The sequence below is a fragment of the Ambystoma mexicanum genome, chromosome 3p, assembly GCF_040938575.1.
Source record: "Ambystoma mexicanum isolate Mex_15411 chromosome 3p, UKY_AmexF1_1, whole genome shotgun sequence".
NCBI classification, from domain to species: domain Eukaryota; kingdom Metazoa; phylum Chordata; class Amphibia; order Caudata; family Ambystomatidae; genus Ambystoma; species Ambystoma mexicanum.
This window is the reverse complement of record NC_090925.1, coordinates 1,137,380,163-1,137,397,864: the sequence shown is the minus strand read 5'-3', so window position 1 is coordinate 1,137,397,864 and position 17,702 is coordinate 1,137,380,163. Positions and strand designations below refer to the sequence as shown.

The 17,702-nt window shown below is 47.3% G+C and overlaps 1 protein-coding gene across 5 annotated transcripts in view; it reads right to left on the bottom strand.

Annotated features, from left to right (window-relative positions):
• Positions 1–17,702, bottom strand: part of FNIP1 (folliculin interacting protein 1) — a 735,567-nt gene that overhangs the window by 247,955 nt on the left and 469,910 nt on the right. For all 5 annotated transcript variants that reach the window (XM_069652526.1, XM_069652529.1, XM_069652527.1 and 2 more), the window contains one exon: positions 14,471–14,556. In XM_069652526.1, coding sequence (XP_069508627.1) covers positions 14,471–14,556 — 86 coding nt within the window. The remainder of the gene's footprint in view (positions 1–14,470; positions 14,557–17,702) is intronic.

The following is a 17,702-nucleotide window of genomic DNA, read 5'->3' as shown; positions in this document are numbered from 1 at the left end:
GATACCGTCGACAGCACCCATCTGTCGGATGTTATCCCTTCCCATGCCTGGGTGAAGCTGGATATTCGTCCCCCTACTGGGGTTGCATGGGAAGGGACCCTGAAATGAGCGTCACTGCTTTGGTGGAGGCGTGCCGCCTCCTTTACTGGGGCTGCCTCTGCCTCTACCACGTCCTCTTCTACTAGCCCTACCATACCCTTGGGTAGACTGTTGTGAGTTGGTGTTCCACTGTGTACCCTGGGTGTGGGAATAGTTATTTCCTCTATTGGAATTTTGGCCGCGGGGGCGACGAAAATTGCCGTTCCCACTTTGGTTAGGTGGTTTTGTAGTTAACTGGCCAAGGGATTTGAGGGTGTCGAATTCCTCCTTAGCGTTTTTTAGTGCGTCCTCGACTGCCTTTCCAAACAGGAGATCACTTTCCACTGGTTTGTCTAAGAGTGCAGCTTGTGTTTCTGCTCTGAATCCCGACTGCCTCAACCAAGCATGTCTTTTGATGACAGTCCCCTCTGCAATAATTCTACCCGCATTGTCTGCGGCGTCTAAAGTTGCTTTTAAAATGCAGCCTGAGACGTTTCTTCCCTCTGCACAAATGCGAGATAGCTGGCTCTTAAGGGGTTCGGGAGCGGAATCTATTAGTGCTGCCACTTCTTCCCACTGATGGCAGTTGTAGCTGGCCAACAGTGTGGTGGAATTCGCGATTCTGGTTTGGTAGGCTGCCGTGGAAGCTACTTTTCTACCAAAACCATAGAGTTTCTTACTTTCCTTGTCGGGGGGAGCCTCCGAGGAAGATAATGGGGTTCCAGCTCTCTTGCGGGTGTTAGTTACGACTAGAGAGTCTGGCTTAAGTTGGCCTCTAATATATAGAGGGTCCGACTGGGCTGCTTTAAACAGCTTCTCTACTCTAGGGTTTACAGGTCTTGTCAGGTTTGGGTTGACAAGGGATGGTGCTATTCTGCGTTGAATAGATTTCAGGATGGGAATGGTCTGGGCTACTGTCTTCCTTTCCCCTATTAGTTCTTCCGCGAAGTCCCTCTCTTCTTGGACACCTTGTGTGTCTATGTGGAAGTGGTTAGCTGCCCGAGAGAGCAGTTCATTCAGTAGGGGCTGATTATCTATTGGGGAATCAGACACTGGGGCTTCCCTTTCGACTGGTGAGTCCATTCTGAAAATATCTGGGCTATTTTCTGGCTCATCCTCGTCTTCGTCCTCCCCGTAATAATCTGACACTGCGAGATCTTCTGGTGTCTCAAAATCCTGGCCCTCTATAAGGGAAGAGTCTCCTTGGCCTGTAGGGAAAAGGCAAGAATAGGGTTGGACCTCGAAGGGGTCTGAAGCCTTTAAAGGTGTCTCGACCCGGGGCCTTTTATTTGAAGGGATAGGGTCCCTTGAACCTGAGGGAGAAGATTCCTGAGGGTTTAAAGCTAGTAGTTGGTCAGGGTGTCTTTCGAAGAAATTTGCTAAGGAGGACATCCTTGACATTACTCTGTCAATGTCCTCGCATGACCAGAGTTTTGAGCTTGGGGTGACCTTGCTGGAACTCTCTATGGACTGTCCCTGAGAAGACTTGGACGGGGAAGTTAGTTCTATTGTTGTGGAGGATTGTAAGGTTTGTTTCCTTTGTTGCTTACCCCCTTCCCCGTGGGTGGAAGTGTGTTTACCATTTCCCTTATTTTTCGACGCCTGGCGTCGAGGATCGGAGGTGGAATCCCTGTGTTTCGAACTAGGCTTCGAAACTGGGCCCTCCTTACTCCCAAGTGATGTACCCTTTCCCTGGGGTGCAGGCTGGGGATGGAAGTCGTGTTCGTCTCCGGACGAGTGATCTTCCGTGATGTTAATGGGCGAGGCACTATGTGCAAGTGTGGAGGCTTGCCTGACGTCGTGCGGCGACCTCTACCGGGACCGCCCAGAGGACGTCCTTTCGGACCGCTCCTTCTGTGCCTCTTTCCGAGGTTTCGACGACGTCGAATCTCGGGTGGCTTTTTTGTGTTTAGCGTGTGTATGTGTAATGCTCTTGTCGCCGGGGGACTTCCCCATAGTCGCCGGGACGGACGACCTTCCGAGGCCGGGGACGTGCGTTAGGCTGTCTTTCGACGCCTTGTTGCCCTCGCCGTCCGAAAGTCCGGCGTCGCTGCCGTCGCTGAAGGTACCCTCCGCCTCCAAAGCTGCTAGCTTGGCGTGGTGGGCCCAACGCTTGGTGGAGCGGTCCTTAAGAGTTTTGGTCTTAAACCTGCTACAGGCCCTGCAACCCGCCTCGGGGTGGTCTCTGGGCAGGCAAAGGTTGCACGTAGCGTGCTTATCTACCCAAGGGTATTTCTTATTACACTTGGGGCAAAACTGAAAGGGCGTACCCTCCATACGCGCCTGTGGGCAGCGGGCAAGTGTGTGTAGGTAAGAAGGTGTCTATAACCGAGTGTGGAAGTGTACCACCCCCCACTCTCCCTACTTGTAGGGCCGAGGCCAGCGGCCCAGGCCCGAGCCGAGGCGGAAGCCTCAAGGCCCAATCCGTCGGGTTTCGACGTTGATCTCCTCCCCGGTTCGGCGTCGAGATGCTGATCGACGTAAGGGTGACAAAACGGGGCAAATTAGATTTAGTTTTAAGTGCAAATATGGCAAAGCCAGGGAACTCTGATGAAGTGCTTCCGACCAGAATGGCGGAAAAAAACAATCTGGGGATCCTAGACGCGTGAGGGATCATGGGTACAGTGGACGTCACACTAGGGATAGTATTACTGGCACGCCCTGTGTCGACGCCCTTTTTCGATTTTTGAAAAACAAACTGTAATACTCCGCAGCTTCCACTAGATGTCGGCCTATGCACAGCATGTGATCTAAGCAGATTCCACAAGCCTCAGAAATATATATATATATATGATTTGGACCAAGTATTAACAAGTAAGACGATAAACAGAACCATTTGGCGAGACATACAGACTCCATTTTGTGCCACCCTAAACACCATCTTTTGCTAGGCTGCTTAATGATCTCTAAAAACCATCTTTCCCTCAGTGCAGCGCCACACATAGCGAACCCAGCCTCCCCCGCCACCTCCTGCCAGCTGCGCACAAACCCATTTCTCATCGAAGTTCAGCCATGTATTGTTGCAAACATTTAGTACCTGTTCTCTTCCTATGAGCTCATTGCCCTGTGTGTGACCGGAGCAAACCATGGCCTGTGCGCCCATCCCATCCGTCTCCACAAACCTGCTTGTGCTCCCTTGACCACCCCCTTCTTGAGAAGTTACAGCTTACAGAGGGCCCAACCCGCATTCCCCACCTCTTTGATGCAGATATACATCTAACCCTTTGTAGTGACCAAACCGAGCACCCACCACAGTCCTAATTCCTTCACACCGTATATGCACTGTAGAAACAACACATGTCGATTTATATCATGAGGCATCAGACGGATCAACAACCCCAAAGGTGGGCACGTGGGTCAGGGTACTATGGTTTATGGGTCCTTGGGTATAAAGGGTAGATTAACCATATACTCGTCATATGGAACTTTGCAGCACCCCATAAATGCCAACTCTTTATGATAGTCATTTGTCTCGTGTCTTCAGTTCCCGTTGTGCTAAGATAGATTAGATATGTTGCATCTTGTGCGCCTGACCTTCACCCTGCGGAGACGAGCCCAGCTGACCCACGTGTTGCCCGCTGAATCTCCAAGCTCCCAGCCAATCCTGTGGGGCCAGCCCTTATGTTCCTATAATGTATCCATGTATTCCACCAATCCTTCTGTAATATCATGTACCTGAGGGGAAACATCAGTAGTGACGTTTCCAGAACTTATAATGTACTTTTCATGCAATATTTGACAGAGCGCTCTCAGGGCAGCAGAGTTCTCTGCATGCACAACTTTATTTTATAAAACTTTGTTCAACTTGCCATCCATCTCCTGGTCTCATTCCCTAACGGGGTGTGTCCATTATTTGGCTTTTTTGGTATCGTGTTGGGACCAGGTCTCTTTCACTGTACACAAGCTATTAGGCACAAGGATTTTGTCAAAGGACCGAGGACACCGAGATGGAATGTCTTGTGATGATCGCAACAGAGGCAACGGCAGAAAAGAATATACTACAACTTGCGAAAAGCTAGATACATATAAGGCCTGATTCATTGAACGTTTTCCTACGGGATTGCGCCATTATAAAACTTTCATGAATCGGGCCAATAGTTTGTCTGCATTGTGAATTTGAGGTGTTTAAGAACAGACTAAATCAGTGACTCACCCCCTGAAGTGTGCCTAAAAGAAACCTTTAATGAATCTAGCAATTATTATATAGAATTCCAGAAAGACTATTTGTTATTCTTATTCTTTCTTATTTAGGATCACTGCTCAAAGTGTTACACTTGTGGAACCCCCCGTTTTCTTTTTAAGAGGCCTGAACAAGAAAGCCAGCCACTGCAGAAACAAAGCCACATGGCATTGGCCACAGCCCTGAAGCTTCTATTTGAAAAAGAAAAGTTTATTTTTTTAGGGGTAGCAAGGAAGACCGTGGGGGTCGAAGTTGCGACCCCATGCAACTCCTAAATTACGTCCCTGACAACCACTGCCAGCTTGAGCAGAGGCGACGTTGACAGACTGAGAAGGTCCTGATACCAAATCTGTCTTGGCCACGCCGGGGCGACGAGTATCATCCTGCATCAGCGCTGTTTGAGTTGATTGATGTCTTGCAGCAGGAGAGGCAACAGAGGGAATGAGGTAATACATACAGGAACAGACCTTTCCACTGGAAGAACGCGTCCCCCCATGCTCCTCAGCTGGTGGAACCGGCTGGCGAATTTCTGGAATTTGGAGTTAACTGCAGTCGCAAACAATTCGATCTGGGGTCTGCCCCACTTGAGGAAGATGCGGTCCACCTGATTCTGCCAAAGTTCCCACTTGTGGCAGGAGCGCAGCTCCCTGCTGAGGGAGTCGGTGATGGTGTTCTTGACTAACGCCACATGAGAGGGTATGAGGAACATCTCTTGCTAGACAGCCCAGTGCCACACATCCTGCGCCTCTCTGGAGAGCGCTCGGGATCGGGTGCCCATCTGCTTCCTGATGTAGAACATCATGGTGGTGTTGTCCGCGAAGATCCTCACCACGTTACCGTTCAGGGATGGAACAAATGACTTGAGAGCCCAGAACACTGCCTGCAGCTCCAGGATATTGATGTGGAGATCCTTCTCCTCTTGCAGCCACAATCCTCTGGCGTGCAGACGTCCGGTGTGGGCTCCCCAGCCCGCCTGGGAAGCGTCCGTGGTGACCGTCTCCTGGTATGGGGAGGTTTTGAAACCCTGTGTCCCGGGTGACATTGTAGTGGACGCCCCACCACCTTATCGCCCGACGGAACTCCTCGTCGAGAGGGATCCTGTCTGCAAAGCTTCCGGACACTTGTATCCAGCGAACATCCAGAAACTCCTGAAGGTTGCATCCGAAACCTGGAGAGCTGGAAAAGGTAGATGCATAATGACATCATGCCGAGCAGCGACATGATGGTCCGCACTGTGGCAATCTTCAGTGACAACAGCCGTTGCACCTTCTCCTGTATGGCCGCTACCCTCTCCCCCAAGGGTGATGTCAGGCAGGAGACCGTGTTGAGCTTGGCTCCCAGGAACAGTGCGTTCTGCAATGGTATCAAGCAGGACTTTGGATAATTGACGGCGAACCCTAGACCCGTCAGCAGCTGGACGGTCCTCTCTGTGTGTTCGATGGCTACTTCCCTTGACTTGGCCTGGATGAGCCAGTCATCGAGGTACGGGTACACGTGTATCCCCTGTAGATGTAGATGGGCCACCAAAGGGCACCAGGCACTTCATAAATAACCTGGACTCCGCCTTCAGGCCGAAAGAGAGGGCCTTGAATTGGTAGTGTCTTCCCTGCACTACGACGCACAGGAACTTCCAATGCTTCCTGTGAACGGGGTTGTGGAAGTATGCGTCCTCCAGATCCAGCAACGTCAAGAAGTCTCCTTCCTCCAGCTGGCCGAGTACGTGCTGCAACGTGACCATCATTAATTTTTGGGACTTGAGGTACTTGTTGAGACGCTGCAAGTCTTGAATGGACCTCCAGCCCCTAGGCTTTTTTTTGACTAAGAAGTATCTGGAGTAGACACAGGAGCCGCGGAGCAGTCTTGGAACTAGCTCTTTTTCCCCTTTTCTTAGCATGGCCCGTACCTCCGGCAGGAGCTGAGGGATGTGCTGCTCATGCCGGGTCACTGGAGGGATCCACAGACACTTTTGCTGAAACTCCAGGGTAAGTCCGTGGGCGAGGGCATCCAGCACCCATCAGTTGGTGGAGATATTTTTCCACTCGCTGACCAATCCCGCCAGCCAGCCTCGCACCGGGGTGCATGGTTGGGGACCCGATGTCCTGGCCGGTTCATTCCTGCTTCGGCACCTGCTTTCCGCCTTGGGGGCAACAACAGCGCTGGCCACCTCCACTGAAAGCCTTGGAACGGCCTCTGTAGGCCTCCTGGGTCATGGACCGGGAGGGTTGATGGTACGACGAGCAACCACCACCAAACCCCTTCGTCGATCTGCAGGACTTTCCAGGGCACGAGCCATCTCTGTATCAGTCTTGATGGCCTGTAAGGACTCGTCGACTGTCTTCCCGAAGAGGTTGTCCCCATCAAAGGGCATGTCCAGTACCCTCGTCTGGACCTCCTAGTGAAAATTGTTGGCCTTCAGCCAGCCTCGGCAACAGAGGCAGACACTGTTCCCCATCTGTCGGAAGCCTGTGTCGGCGATGTCCAGGGCCACTGTGATGGCATGGTCCGACGCCAGTTCCTCTTCTTGGTGGAGGGAGATTGTCTCCACCCACTTGTTGTTGGGTAGGAACTCCAGAATCAGGGCCAGTTTGTACCACAGTTCCCTGTTGTCCGTAGCCAGGATCACCAGTGCATTGGCCGCCTTGACGGTTGATGCCGCAGAGTAGACGACCCTTCTCCCCATGGCGTCCAAATTCTTCCCCTCGCTGTCCGGATGGACGGAGGATGAAGACTTAGATGATCTCTTCCCGCAGCCACCGATACCACCAAGTCCGATGACGGCTGCGACCGTACACCCTTGGGTGCGGACTCCGGCACCTGGTACTTTTTCTCCAGCATATCCCGCTTAGCTGGGGCCGTGGCAGGATTCTTCAAAAGAGCCAGGACCACCTCCCAAATGTCATCCAGGAGGGGCACCACAATGATGGTCTTCCTTTTGGCCTTACACCTCTGGTAGAAGAAACCTTCCTTTTTGGTCTCCTCGGGCGTCAGCTGGAAGAGCTCAGACGCTCTGGCGACCATGGCATAAAACAACCCCATCCGGTGGGTACGCCCTTGGCTGCGGCGATCCGCCCGCCGTGACAGTGTTGTCCGTAGTCGCCACAGCTGTCTCCATCCCCGTCCCCAGGTCCCTCGGTGGCGGGGGGGGGGGGGTGATTTGGGGGGAGGCACGTTGCATGGGTGTGGAGGTTGATGCAGCAGTGTTGGATGGCGCTTCGTCTTCTTCGCTGGAGGGTGATCTGGTGCCGGCGACATCCTTTTCTGAATTTCCGACACCAACGTGTGCAGTGTTGAAACGATGTCCAGCGATACATCCCTCTACGGAGTTGTGGCAGTAGGCCTACTAGGCCCTGTGCCACCGTCGGCGTTTCTGCCGTCCTCGTCCCCCACGTCCTTGTGGTTCATGTGTATGGAATCCTGGTCTTCCTCGTCTGAGGAAGGAACATCAGTGCCTTGGAGTATGGCCTGACCCGAGGCCTCCTCGCCCCCCCTTTTTTGCATCCTGAACAGTCAGATTTGGTGTCCTCTCCACTGCCCCAGCCGAGGCCTCCTGTCTCTTAGTAGGGACACTCTGGGCCCAGTCGGGGCTACCTTCACCGGTCCAGCCCCTTTGGCCTTCGTGAGAGCGGCCGGCCACCACCTCGATCGTCGGCAATGATTTTTCTTGCGCTGCCTGGGACTTCTTGGGCAGGTCAGTCGCCTTTTCTTGCACTCTAGGCTTCTCGGGCTTCTCCGGAAACTAAGCCTGGTTGGCCTATTTCCTCTTTGAGGAGGAGATGGATCGATGGCTGGAGATGGAGGCAGATGGTGAGGTTGATTGCGCCCTGCCCTTCGTGGGACCCGTTTACGCAGCGACCCCAACGATGGGGTGACCTCAAAGGGCTTAGAAGCCCGGTCCTCAGACCGGCCGGTCCTGGGTGAGGCTTCTGCCCCCACTTGGGGCATGGGGCAGAGGCCTTAGTGCTGAGCCACACCACAAGTCTACTGTGACGATCCTTCATGGTTCTCTTGGTGAACCCGAGGCAGATTTTGCAATCTCCGTCTCTGTGGTCAGGGTGGAGACAGTAGAGGTACTGAAGGTGTTTGTCCTCCACAAACAAGTTCCGCAGTCCGCAGCTGGAACAGAGCTTGAAAAGGCAGCTTCCCTCTTTCTTCTCTTCCGACATGGTCCGAACTGTGGAATAGGCCCGAGGGCCTTCTGGAAACTTAGACGAAACTCGACAATCCTTGCCCATGAGGGGCGCAGAAATTCACTGACAAACAAACCCCCGCTTGTCAGCCTATGGGGAGAAAGAGCACAGTTTGACAATAGGATTTTTTCTTGAAAAAGAGCAAAAAACTTAGAATAGCTCACAGAGCAAAACTCAACGACTCCCAAATACATGTGGAAAAAATCTGAAGATGGCTGCCAGAGAAGGGACATAGGAAGAGGGCAGTATGACCCAGAGTACAGTGATGGGTTTAGAGGAGAAATACAGTTTGTAAGTGAAAGAGAAACTTTTTGCTTTTACCGAGGATTCCTGGCCTGACGATGGGGAATATTCATGAGCATGTGAATCCATGCCAGACCCCATGCTGGAGATGGGTTGCATACATTCCAACAAATCACATCCCATTCGGGAGGTGCTAGTACAGTTTTGGTTTTAACTTTGTATTCTGATATCACCAGTATGAACCCATCATTACGAGTCCCAACGTATAAAGTTAAAACCTGGACTGGATTTCTATCTCCCCAATGAAACGGGCCATGTGTGCGGTCATTAATGAAGTTCATGAATACTGTAACGGTTACGTTCAGGTAAGTCAGTTTGTGGCGTGTGGCGTCAGTATGCTGAGAATGTGTATTAGTTCACTAGTATGCTTGACTTAGTAGTGTCCACATATTTCAAACTGCTGGGGTGATAAATACATTGCATCTTAAATACAAGACACAAAGTAAACAGAGGGTCATCAAAATGACAGGGGGACCGGAAGTTGCATCAAACCTAATGACAACACTGGTGAGCATTTCATGACCTTTCGACCATCATTGCGTCAAACGAACTAATGTTACAAGGCTTGTGTCCCCTTTGAAATTCCCGAGAGGAACATTACTCATTTAAAAAAAAAATATTTGTCAAACAGTGATGAAATAAAACACTTCTGCAGAGAAAAATGTATTTTAGCTACCAACTATACATTTAGTCGAGTGCTGCTACGATGTGAGGTGCCATGGGAGCAGCCAGTATCTGTCATAAGCACACTGCAAATCTTTATATAGGCAGTTTAAATGACCAAAACGTCATGACCGTTATAGCCACATGTGCCAGGTACAGCCTCTTATGACAGACGCAGCCACAAAAACCAGATATAGTCATAACATGCAATACGTCCTGGTGTCACCATGGCATGGCATGTGGTGCCAGAAATACCCAAGTAATGCCCATTAGTGAGGTTTAGGATGGGCCTCCAACCTGCGCTAACTTTTTCCAAACCATGAAATAGGCCAAATACACCCCAAAATGTCCTTAAAAACCAAAACCTGCTCTTTGGCCTTTCTTCAGTACATCAATTATATGTGTTTCTGCAAGTGGAGGATGTAACCCACGGGTCCTTTCAGAAACATCCAGAGTGCGACTGTAAGGCGCTCTGCAAGGCACCCATTGGTCCGATGTTATACTTGTCCATTGATCTAAGAAGGCTAAGAGCGCCCCACCCTTATTGGGGTTCTGAAGTTTATGGCTGCTGATGGGAGGTGTCAAGCTTGTTTGTCTGACTCCCCTTTAGCTGATGAGCGATTCTCTTGTTGCCACTCTCATAGGACAGCGATCCCGAATTATCTCCTGTTATGTAGGAAGCTGCTCCAAGGCTTGCGAGTAAGAGAATGAACTAGATTCACGACTGGTCCTTGAAAAACTGCTTCTGGAGCAAAAGGACTGCTAGTGGCATCTCTGCTCAGGTGTGCCCAGCGATCGTGCTGTATCGGTCTGTTTTAATAGCCAGCAATGACAAGTCATCCACTGGTCTTCCAACTGCATTTTCTGTATACTGTGGAGGTTCTACTGTCGAATGGATCATTGATGTGTCTGGCAATCCTGACGTCACTGCAGGTAACATCATCACTGTTGACGAGGTAGTGGATTGGTTCATAGACTAGTGCCTTTCTGGTGCTGCGATCATTAACGGTACTGTGGAAACCTTTGTTTTCTGCTTGGATGTTATCAACAAGGTCGTGCTAGATGACTGCCGTGAACGCACGAGAAACCAAATGATTATTTGCCAGTGTTAGGTGCTGTGGACTGCTTCGTTGATTTGTCTGGCTTCGGACCAGAAGTGGATAACGAGGATGACGATGTGGATTTCTCAGGCAGGGAGGGCGTATATGAACCTTTTTGCGCCCAGGTAGGTTCCTTAGCCATTTACCCTTGGAGACCTCCTCATGGGTCCGAGCCCTTTTAGCAGCATAAGCATTTTCCAGCTGCCTGCTAGGGCTGACTGATGCCCAAATCCTGACTGAGTGTGTTTTTATTCAGCCATGCAACTAATCTTCCATGCCTGCCCAACAAAATGTTCTTGAAGGTCATGCAAGAGTTCATGTCATGGTCGGGTACAGGCAGCATTAGCACTCTTTATGCTGGTCTTCCACATGTGTTTTCTTAATTGCAAGCACAGCAAGTTTTACTCTTTTACTTTGGAATCAGTCATGGCGAAGTCAAGAGGAGCGCCTCAGAGAATTCCAATACTGGGAAACAACAGGTACTTTTGTGACCATCCCTGGGGAGTTCCAACAGAGTGCTAATATTCCCAAACACCCCCCCCCCCCCAAAACCCTCAAAAAATGAAATCCCTTATCTTGTTCTTCAAAATCAGATGAATCCTGAGAGTTTAGCTGAAAAGATACTTTCATAAATGTTGAAGAAAGTGGGAAACCAGGAGAGGACTCCCTCCTCTGAACGTGCAGTAAAGCATCTGAAAGGGCCTTCATGGCTGTACTGAAGGGAGAAGGGAGAGAGTGCCTATTGGCTAAGGGGCACATGTCCCAAAATAAGTCTAATAGAATACTAAAGTGAGTGAAGTTATCTTGTATTTAATATTTTAACTGCTTCAATAATGTACAAAGGACTCACAGGACTGACTCTCAGCATGTCGCTGAGAATATTCATCAGCATGTGAATCTATGACAGATCCAATCCTCATGAACCAATATATGTGGCTGAAATCCCAGGCTATTCCACTTGACCAAAATGTATTGTCGAAGAAACCAAGCTCAATAAATCGTTCTCGGATAGCAGCAGGGTTAGAGGCAACGTTATAATCTTTCAAAACAATCAGCAGAGCTTCGTGTTCATGCTCCTGGAACAGTATTGCAAAAACCTGACCCATCCACCAGTCTTTCACCTTTAAAGTTTAATACCTTGTGACCTAAAGTAAAACTGTCAAATGGAACGTAAACGTGAGTGAGAGGTATGGAAGTAAATATTATACATGTTGGAAAAAAAAGAATGTGACAAGAATACAACAACACCTAAAAAGAAATCTGCTTCCATAGTGCGATCTTGGCTAAATCAGCGCACAGTGGCTTATTGATATAAAGTAGCAACACGTCGATCTCATAGAAGGGATTCTTTTAGGTTCCACTTCAAAAACACCCACACTAAATCTAAAATGATTCACTCTCGCATGCGAGACAAGTAAAATGCTGTCCCCTCCAATCCATATCACTTGCCCCAAGTCCACAACCCACTGAAAGAGTGTCCTTTTTCATTCGCGCCTATGGAACACCTTATGTCTTAAAGCTGCCACTTCTGGAGGATTCCTATGGGAACTGGATGGGCCATGTGCGAATGAGGCTATACATGGGCCCCACTTGCCATAGGAAGGCAGAACCTGGGGTGTCAAGAAGCACCTTGCATATGAGGATTGTACTTGGCATTACCTGGAAATAAAAGTAACTACTTGGGCATTTGATATATGATGAAAGCACTTGGGCATGCGAGGCTACACCTGAAATGATGACTATACCCGACACATGAGGTTATAGCTGTCACAAAATTGCCGTGTTTGGGAATTTGAGGTTTCACTTGAACATGATGGCAGCACCTTAGCATGCAGGAGGCTTTACCTTAAAAAACTGATGACTGTACCGGATATATGAGGCTTTACCTCTCACAGAATGGAAGTACTTGGCCAGCTCAAGCTACAATTGACAACAGCAACACCTAGGCATGCGAAACTGCACTTTGAATATTAAGTAAAGACCTGGCAAATTAGGTTATAACTATAATACGAAATGGATTACATTGGCATAGAAGTCTTCATTTTGCATGCTATAGCAGCACCTGGGCATTTGGTCTTGTATTTAGCATGCTTAGACTTGACCTGACATCCTGGGCTATAACTGGCCATATGAAGCTGGACTAGCATATGAAGGCAGTGCCCCAGACGTATTATGGTGTTCCTCTGGCCTACTTTGACAGGAGCCACAGCTTATCAAGGCAACACCCTAGTTAATACATTGGTAGGTGAATAGTTGTTTGTCTGCTTTATTAACTTGTATTTATCTTCCATTAATAATAGTTTCATTACATCCTTGATGTCACTTTGTGATGTCCAATGGTCATGTGGCATCACTTCTTGTGACATCATATGGGCGAGTCCTTTTTTGTCACTTCCTGCGATTCTATTGAGCATGTGTCGTCACTTCCCCAATCCTGGCATTTTGGTGAATTGCTGCCTAAGTAGTGTGCCTAAAGAGCTCCTCTCCTTTATACTGTAGAGATCAGCTGGGGTGGGAGGCTCACTTTATGAAGACTAAAACACAATATTGCATATTGTTCTTCATAAATCGCTACAGCTAATTTCATACATACAATGTTACATCACTTAAACTTTTGAATTCGCTTTGATTGTCCTACAACATATCATACAAAGTAGAAATTAAGGTTATTATGACCAAAAGACGTAAATCCAACATATAGCTAAACATATGTGCACACGTTTTAGGTTGTGACGTTTTTCTAATGCACATGATTTAGTGAACGCAGGCATTCATTTGCCATAAGCATACAAAAGTACCATTAAGAATTGTCTTGCACAAAGAATGCATTTTCATTATTTTTTCTTAAACGTGTAGTATAGCAGTGTGATGATCATTCAATAGTGATGCCATTTTCAACATACATGCTTTGTTCAATAGGCAGAGAGTGTTACATATATTGTCGCTGTTAAGACTGTTTTTAAACCGAGAAAGACATCTGTTGAGTAGTCTAATTGCATAAAATACGTATAAGATTTCCAATTCTGAAATAAAAACATTATTACAGAACGATTTCGTGTCTCAGAGTGCGGAGTAGGAATTTTTTGGGGAGCCATTAAACTGGGGTCGTTTTCATCATCCATCAATCTGAAAGAGGTAATTGTACGAACCTTGCCTGGGGTGGGTTGTTAAGTTATCCTGAGCAGGTGCCGCCCAATGGAATAACCGACACTGTAGATGCTCGTTTTATTGAGTACACAGGCCTGGATACTAGAGTAATAAAGCAGCCCCATAGAACCGACTATAAGCCACCTAGCTGGTTCCATACACCAAAAAAAGTCATAACAAAACAGATACTTTACGCTATTTGACCTACTAAAATACTAATGTTAAAATTGCACGACTAACATCTAAAACTGAATATTCTACGAAAAAGTTATGAAATGAGTTGCGTTTTTATTTTTAAAGTACTATGTTATTCCCGTACAGATCTCTCAAGTTATTCCATACCAGTCATGAGTAGGTCATCCAGTCTTGATTTTATTCTTTGCATTCTGGCGCTTGTAGTTGGCGTTCCCCCGTTCAGATTGAGCTCTACTAGAACGGAAATGAGCAGGACTGGATGGCCTACTCCAACTTGGGACGGGGAAACTTGAGAGCTCAACATACGCAACCCGTTTTCAATGAACTGAACCAAATCCCATAACCCCAGATCTAGTGGCACGCCATCCAAGTTCAAATCAATGGTCTGCTCACCCGACAGGAAAACGCAAATAAATATGCTCTTATTTAGGGGTGTGAAGAGATTATTTTCTGGGAAGAAATGTTTACACGATTGAAAAAAAGTATTCTCAAAAAATGTGTAGCGAAATGACGAACAGAGTTTTGGGGAAAAAATGTTCACCTTGAAGTTCGAGGGTCAGTTTGAGAGGAAAAATGATAAGTATTGATTGCATGAGTAGCTTAATTCAGATACTCACCTGAACTCGTTGAGACCATCGACAATTCTGTTGTACACAGAACTCCGCTGATTAGAATCAACCGATCTGCGACTCATTTTCATGGCCTTCAAGACAAACGAAAACAGTTTGTAGGTAAATGCTTGCATAACATTTTAAAATGCATGCATGGAAACCTTATCACATGTGTTTCTAATCCAGGGAATTATTTTTTGTGACATATGTAAATGAACTTGGATAATACATAGGCATAGCTGGAAGCAGGCTACCCTTCTGTAATAACAAAATACATGGTCTTTCTAATACTTTATCAAACCTAATACCATAGCATATAAGACAAGTAAACGTGCATAATCAATACGTTGCAACGGAATGGGCCATAAAAGACCTTGACAGCGCAATATATATTACATGACATGTCAATTTAGATAAAGCATTTCAACTGAGACTGCCCAAGAACACACTCGCAAACTGAGCACTTAAAAGTGCTAAGGATGTGTACGTTGTGCTACATTCCCATAGTAAATCATTGTAGGCTTCGCCCACTCCAGCAGTTAATGTTGTATTTACCCAGATCAAACTATTACGAAACTTGATTACATTCGAAACGTCTGAGTGTATCAAGTGGGCAGAGGAAGTACAGAGCCCAGGCCAGAAGTCTGCCTCAAGAAGCTTTGGGAGACCTTCTCCATCTTTCGCCCACCCAGTACCCTCTCCCCCAATCCCCCAAGATACCTTTCATTCCAAAAGTCATGCTGAAATTGCCAGAGCACTGGATTAAGAGGCCTTGTCAGGAAAGACGGTGGTAAAATCAGAATGCAATGCATCCAACAAGTGGCTTAAAGAAGAGGTTGCAAACCTCGAAAGATCCGGCAGGAACTTAATGTTGCTGGTGAAAACCTCCACTGAGGCAAACTGATCTGCAGAATCCAGATGAAAGAATGTATTACATCTATTGTCCACAAACAAAAAGGCACATGTACAGTGAAACCTGAGCCAGACCAGGTGAAGAATAAGGATTGCCCCATCTGTGACGCTTGCTGATACTACTACTCTTTTTCCACTAAAAATCAACAGAAGCAAGTTGGAAACCATATCCATTTACAGTGAGAGGGCAGCGCCAGGGGTTGAGGAAAGCACTTGGGAGGAAAATTTTAAAATAAACGACAACAGTGTTTGTATAGGCATGGGAAAGGCATTTGCCAGTGCTTGTTTTTAATAGGACTCCAGTGAAGGCCACGTGTACTGCTTATAAATCATGTGGCTGGAGGTAGACCTGGTAAAGACATTTATATTACACCAGTAGCCAATTGAGAGCTCTATTTAAGTAATTAACTCTCAGTAGACTGCTTACAAAAATTCACTGGCAGGGACTTTAAGGGCAGCGTTTTTTGGTAAGGCTTGATAAAGGTAGCTCAAAGAAATCCCTGGAGGGTGTGTTGTGGACAGGGAGGGGCAAGACGTGTGGCAATGGCCATAGGGATTATCCTCGTCATTTGCAGTCAATGGGTTGGTAAATAAACATACAGCTGGAAGCTTTGTGGCCCGCCTCGTATGCCATGTCCCCCAGCTGTACTTTAGTGCAAATGTTTCGGCTTATAGGTGTCGCTAAAATGCCACCTAAAGGACAAAACTAATAACACCTTTGGACAAAATGCCGATATTGATGATGGCAAGGAGGGAAAGTTTAAAGGCATGCACACATAATTAGGCTTTCACATCTGTAGTGTACAGCAGAGGTAACAGTAGAACCATAATTTGTATCATTGCAGCACCCAGAAGCCAGTAAAATCCAGCATTATATTAAACGTGAAATGATTATCATTATTATTACTATAATTATTATTATATGGCGATGTCCCGCATGGCCAATAATTATGTCACCAGGAGTTCGACAAGTGACAAGAAAAGGCTCTTTTGGGTCGTGGGGTCCAGTCCCCAGCAGAGGAGAAGGGGGCCTCAGTTTCATCTGTTAGCTGTTAAAAGGCGCTGCCAGTTACCCCACCTACAAACACTGGGGGTAGGGAGAGGCGGGGTAACTGCTCGTGGTAACCTCCCTGCTGGCAGTTACCTTAAGGACAGAGGGCAGGACTCCCCGTCTGCCTCCGGGAGGGGGAGGCATGTTGCTTTGGGAGGATCATCCCTATGAATTCAATGGATGTGGCCAGTGTTTTGAAGGGTGCTGAATTTTTGATCAGTGGAGTTTTGAAATCCACGGGAGGTTTTGAATTCTTTGTAAGGTAAAGATGATATCAAGTGAGTGAGACACCCTCCAAATGAGGATGGGCTGCGAGCTATGACGGGGTAACAGTAACAGCTCTCAGGCCAAGGTCAGAATGAGGGAGACACCATGGTCGCAGTTAACTCCCTACTTATCCGCTGCGCACATCGTTGGGCTAATTGGGCTTTAGTCTCCACCCACCCCACTCCCCCATATCTCAGAAATTCTGGGCCATTTGTCACGCGACAGGCTCGACCCTAGGCAAGGGACACGCTGTGCTGCCAGCACCTTTGGAAGAGCATCGCAGTTACTTTTAAAAGCATCTTTGTATTAAGCCATGCCCTTTATCATGTGTTAATGATAAGCAATTAAAACTGTGATGGGGAATTTCCAACTGAAAGCCCACACACAGCTTCAACAACCTAGCAAATTCAAGCCTTCTTCCAAGACAATTAAAGTGAGTCACAAAATAAAGCCCTATTTAAATGCTTGGTTTATATATGTGATGTTACCAGTTTGACATGCCAAACAAGTTTTCCTTTTATGCGGATATGCAGAATTTTTTATTTCATAGTATAGGCAGACGATCCTATTGTTAGGCAGAGTTTGTATGCAGTACCCTTTAGGACCACTACACACAACTAAGACTACAGGTGTAAAGAAAACCAACCTTTGGTATAAGTCTGTACTACACAGTTTTTTGGTAGCGTTGCTGAGCAGCCAGGCTTATCTCAAGAGGGAATGTGAGCTGCAAGGGTGTTACACAGAGGTCTATAATTACAAGTATTCAAAGAGACTCTTATACTCAAGGTTTCTTGGTAAAACACTTATTAATTTATTTCACAGTCAGTTATAAAACATTCACTAGAAGGAGGCAATCTATATCACACAAAAATATACTTCAGTACTTCACAATATCAGATTCTGAGGCATTTAACCTACTTTGAAGGAGGAGCAAAAGGGTATTCAGAGCAGTTGAAGTAGAAGCAAAAAGGCACAAGTTAGTAAAAAGGAATATTACAGTTACTCTAA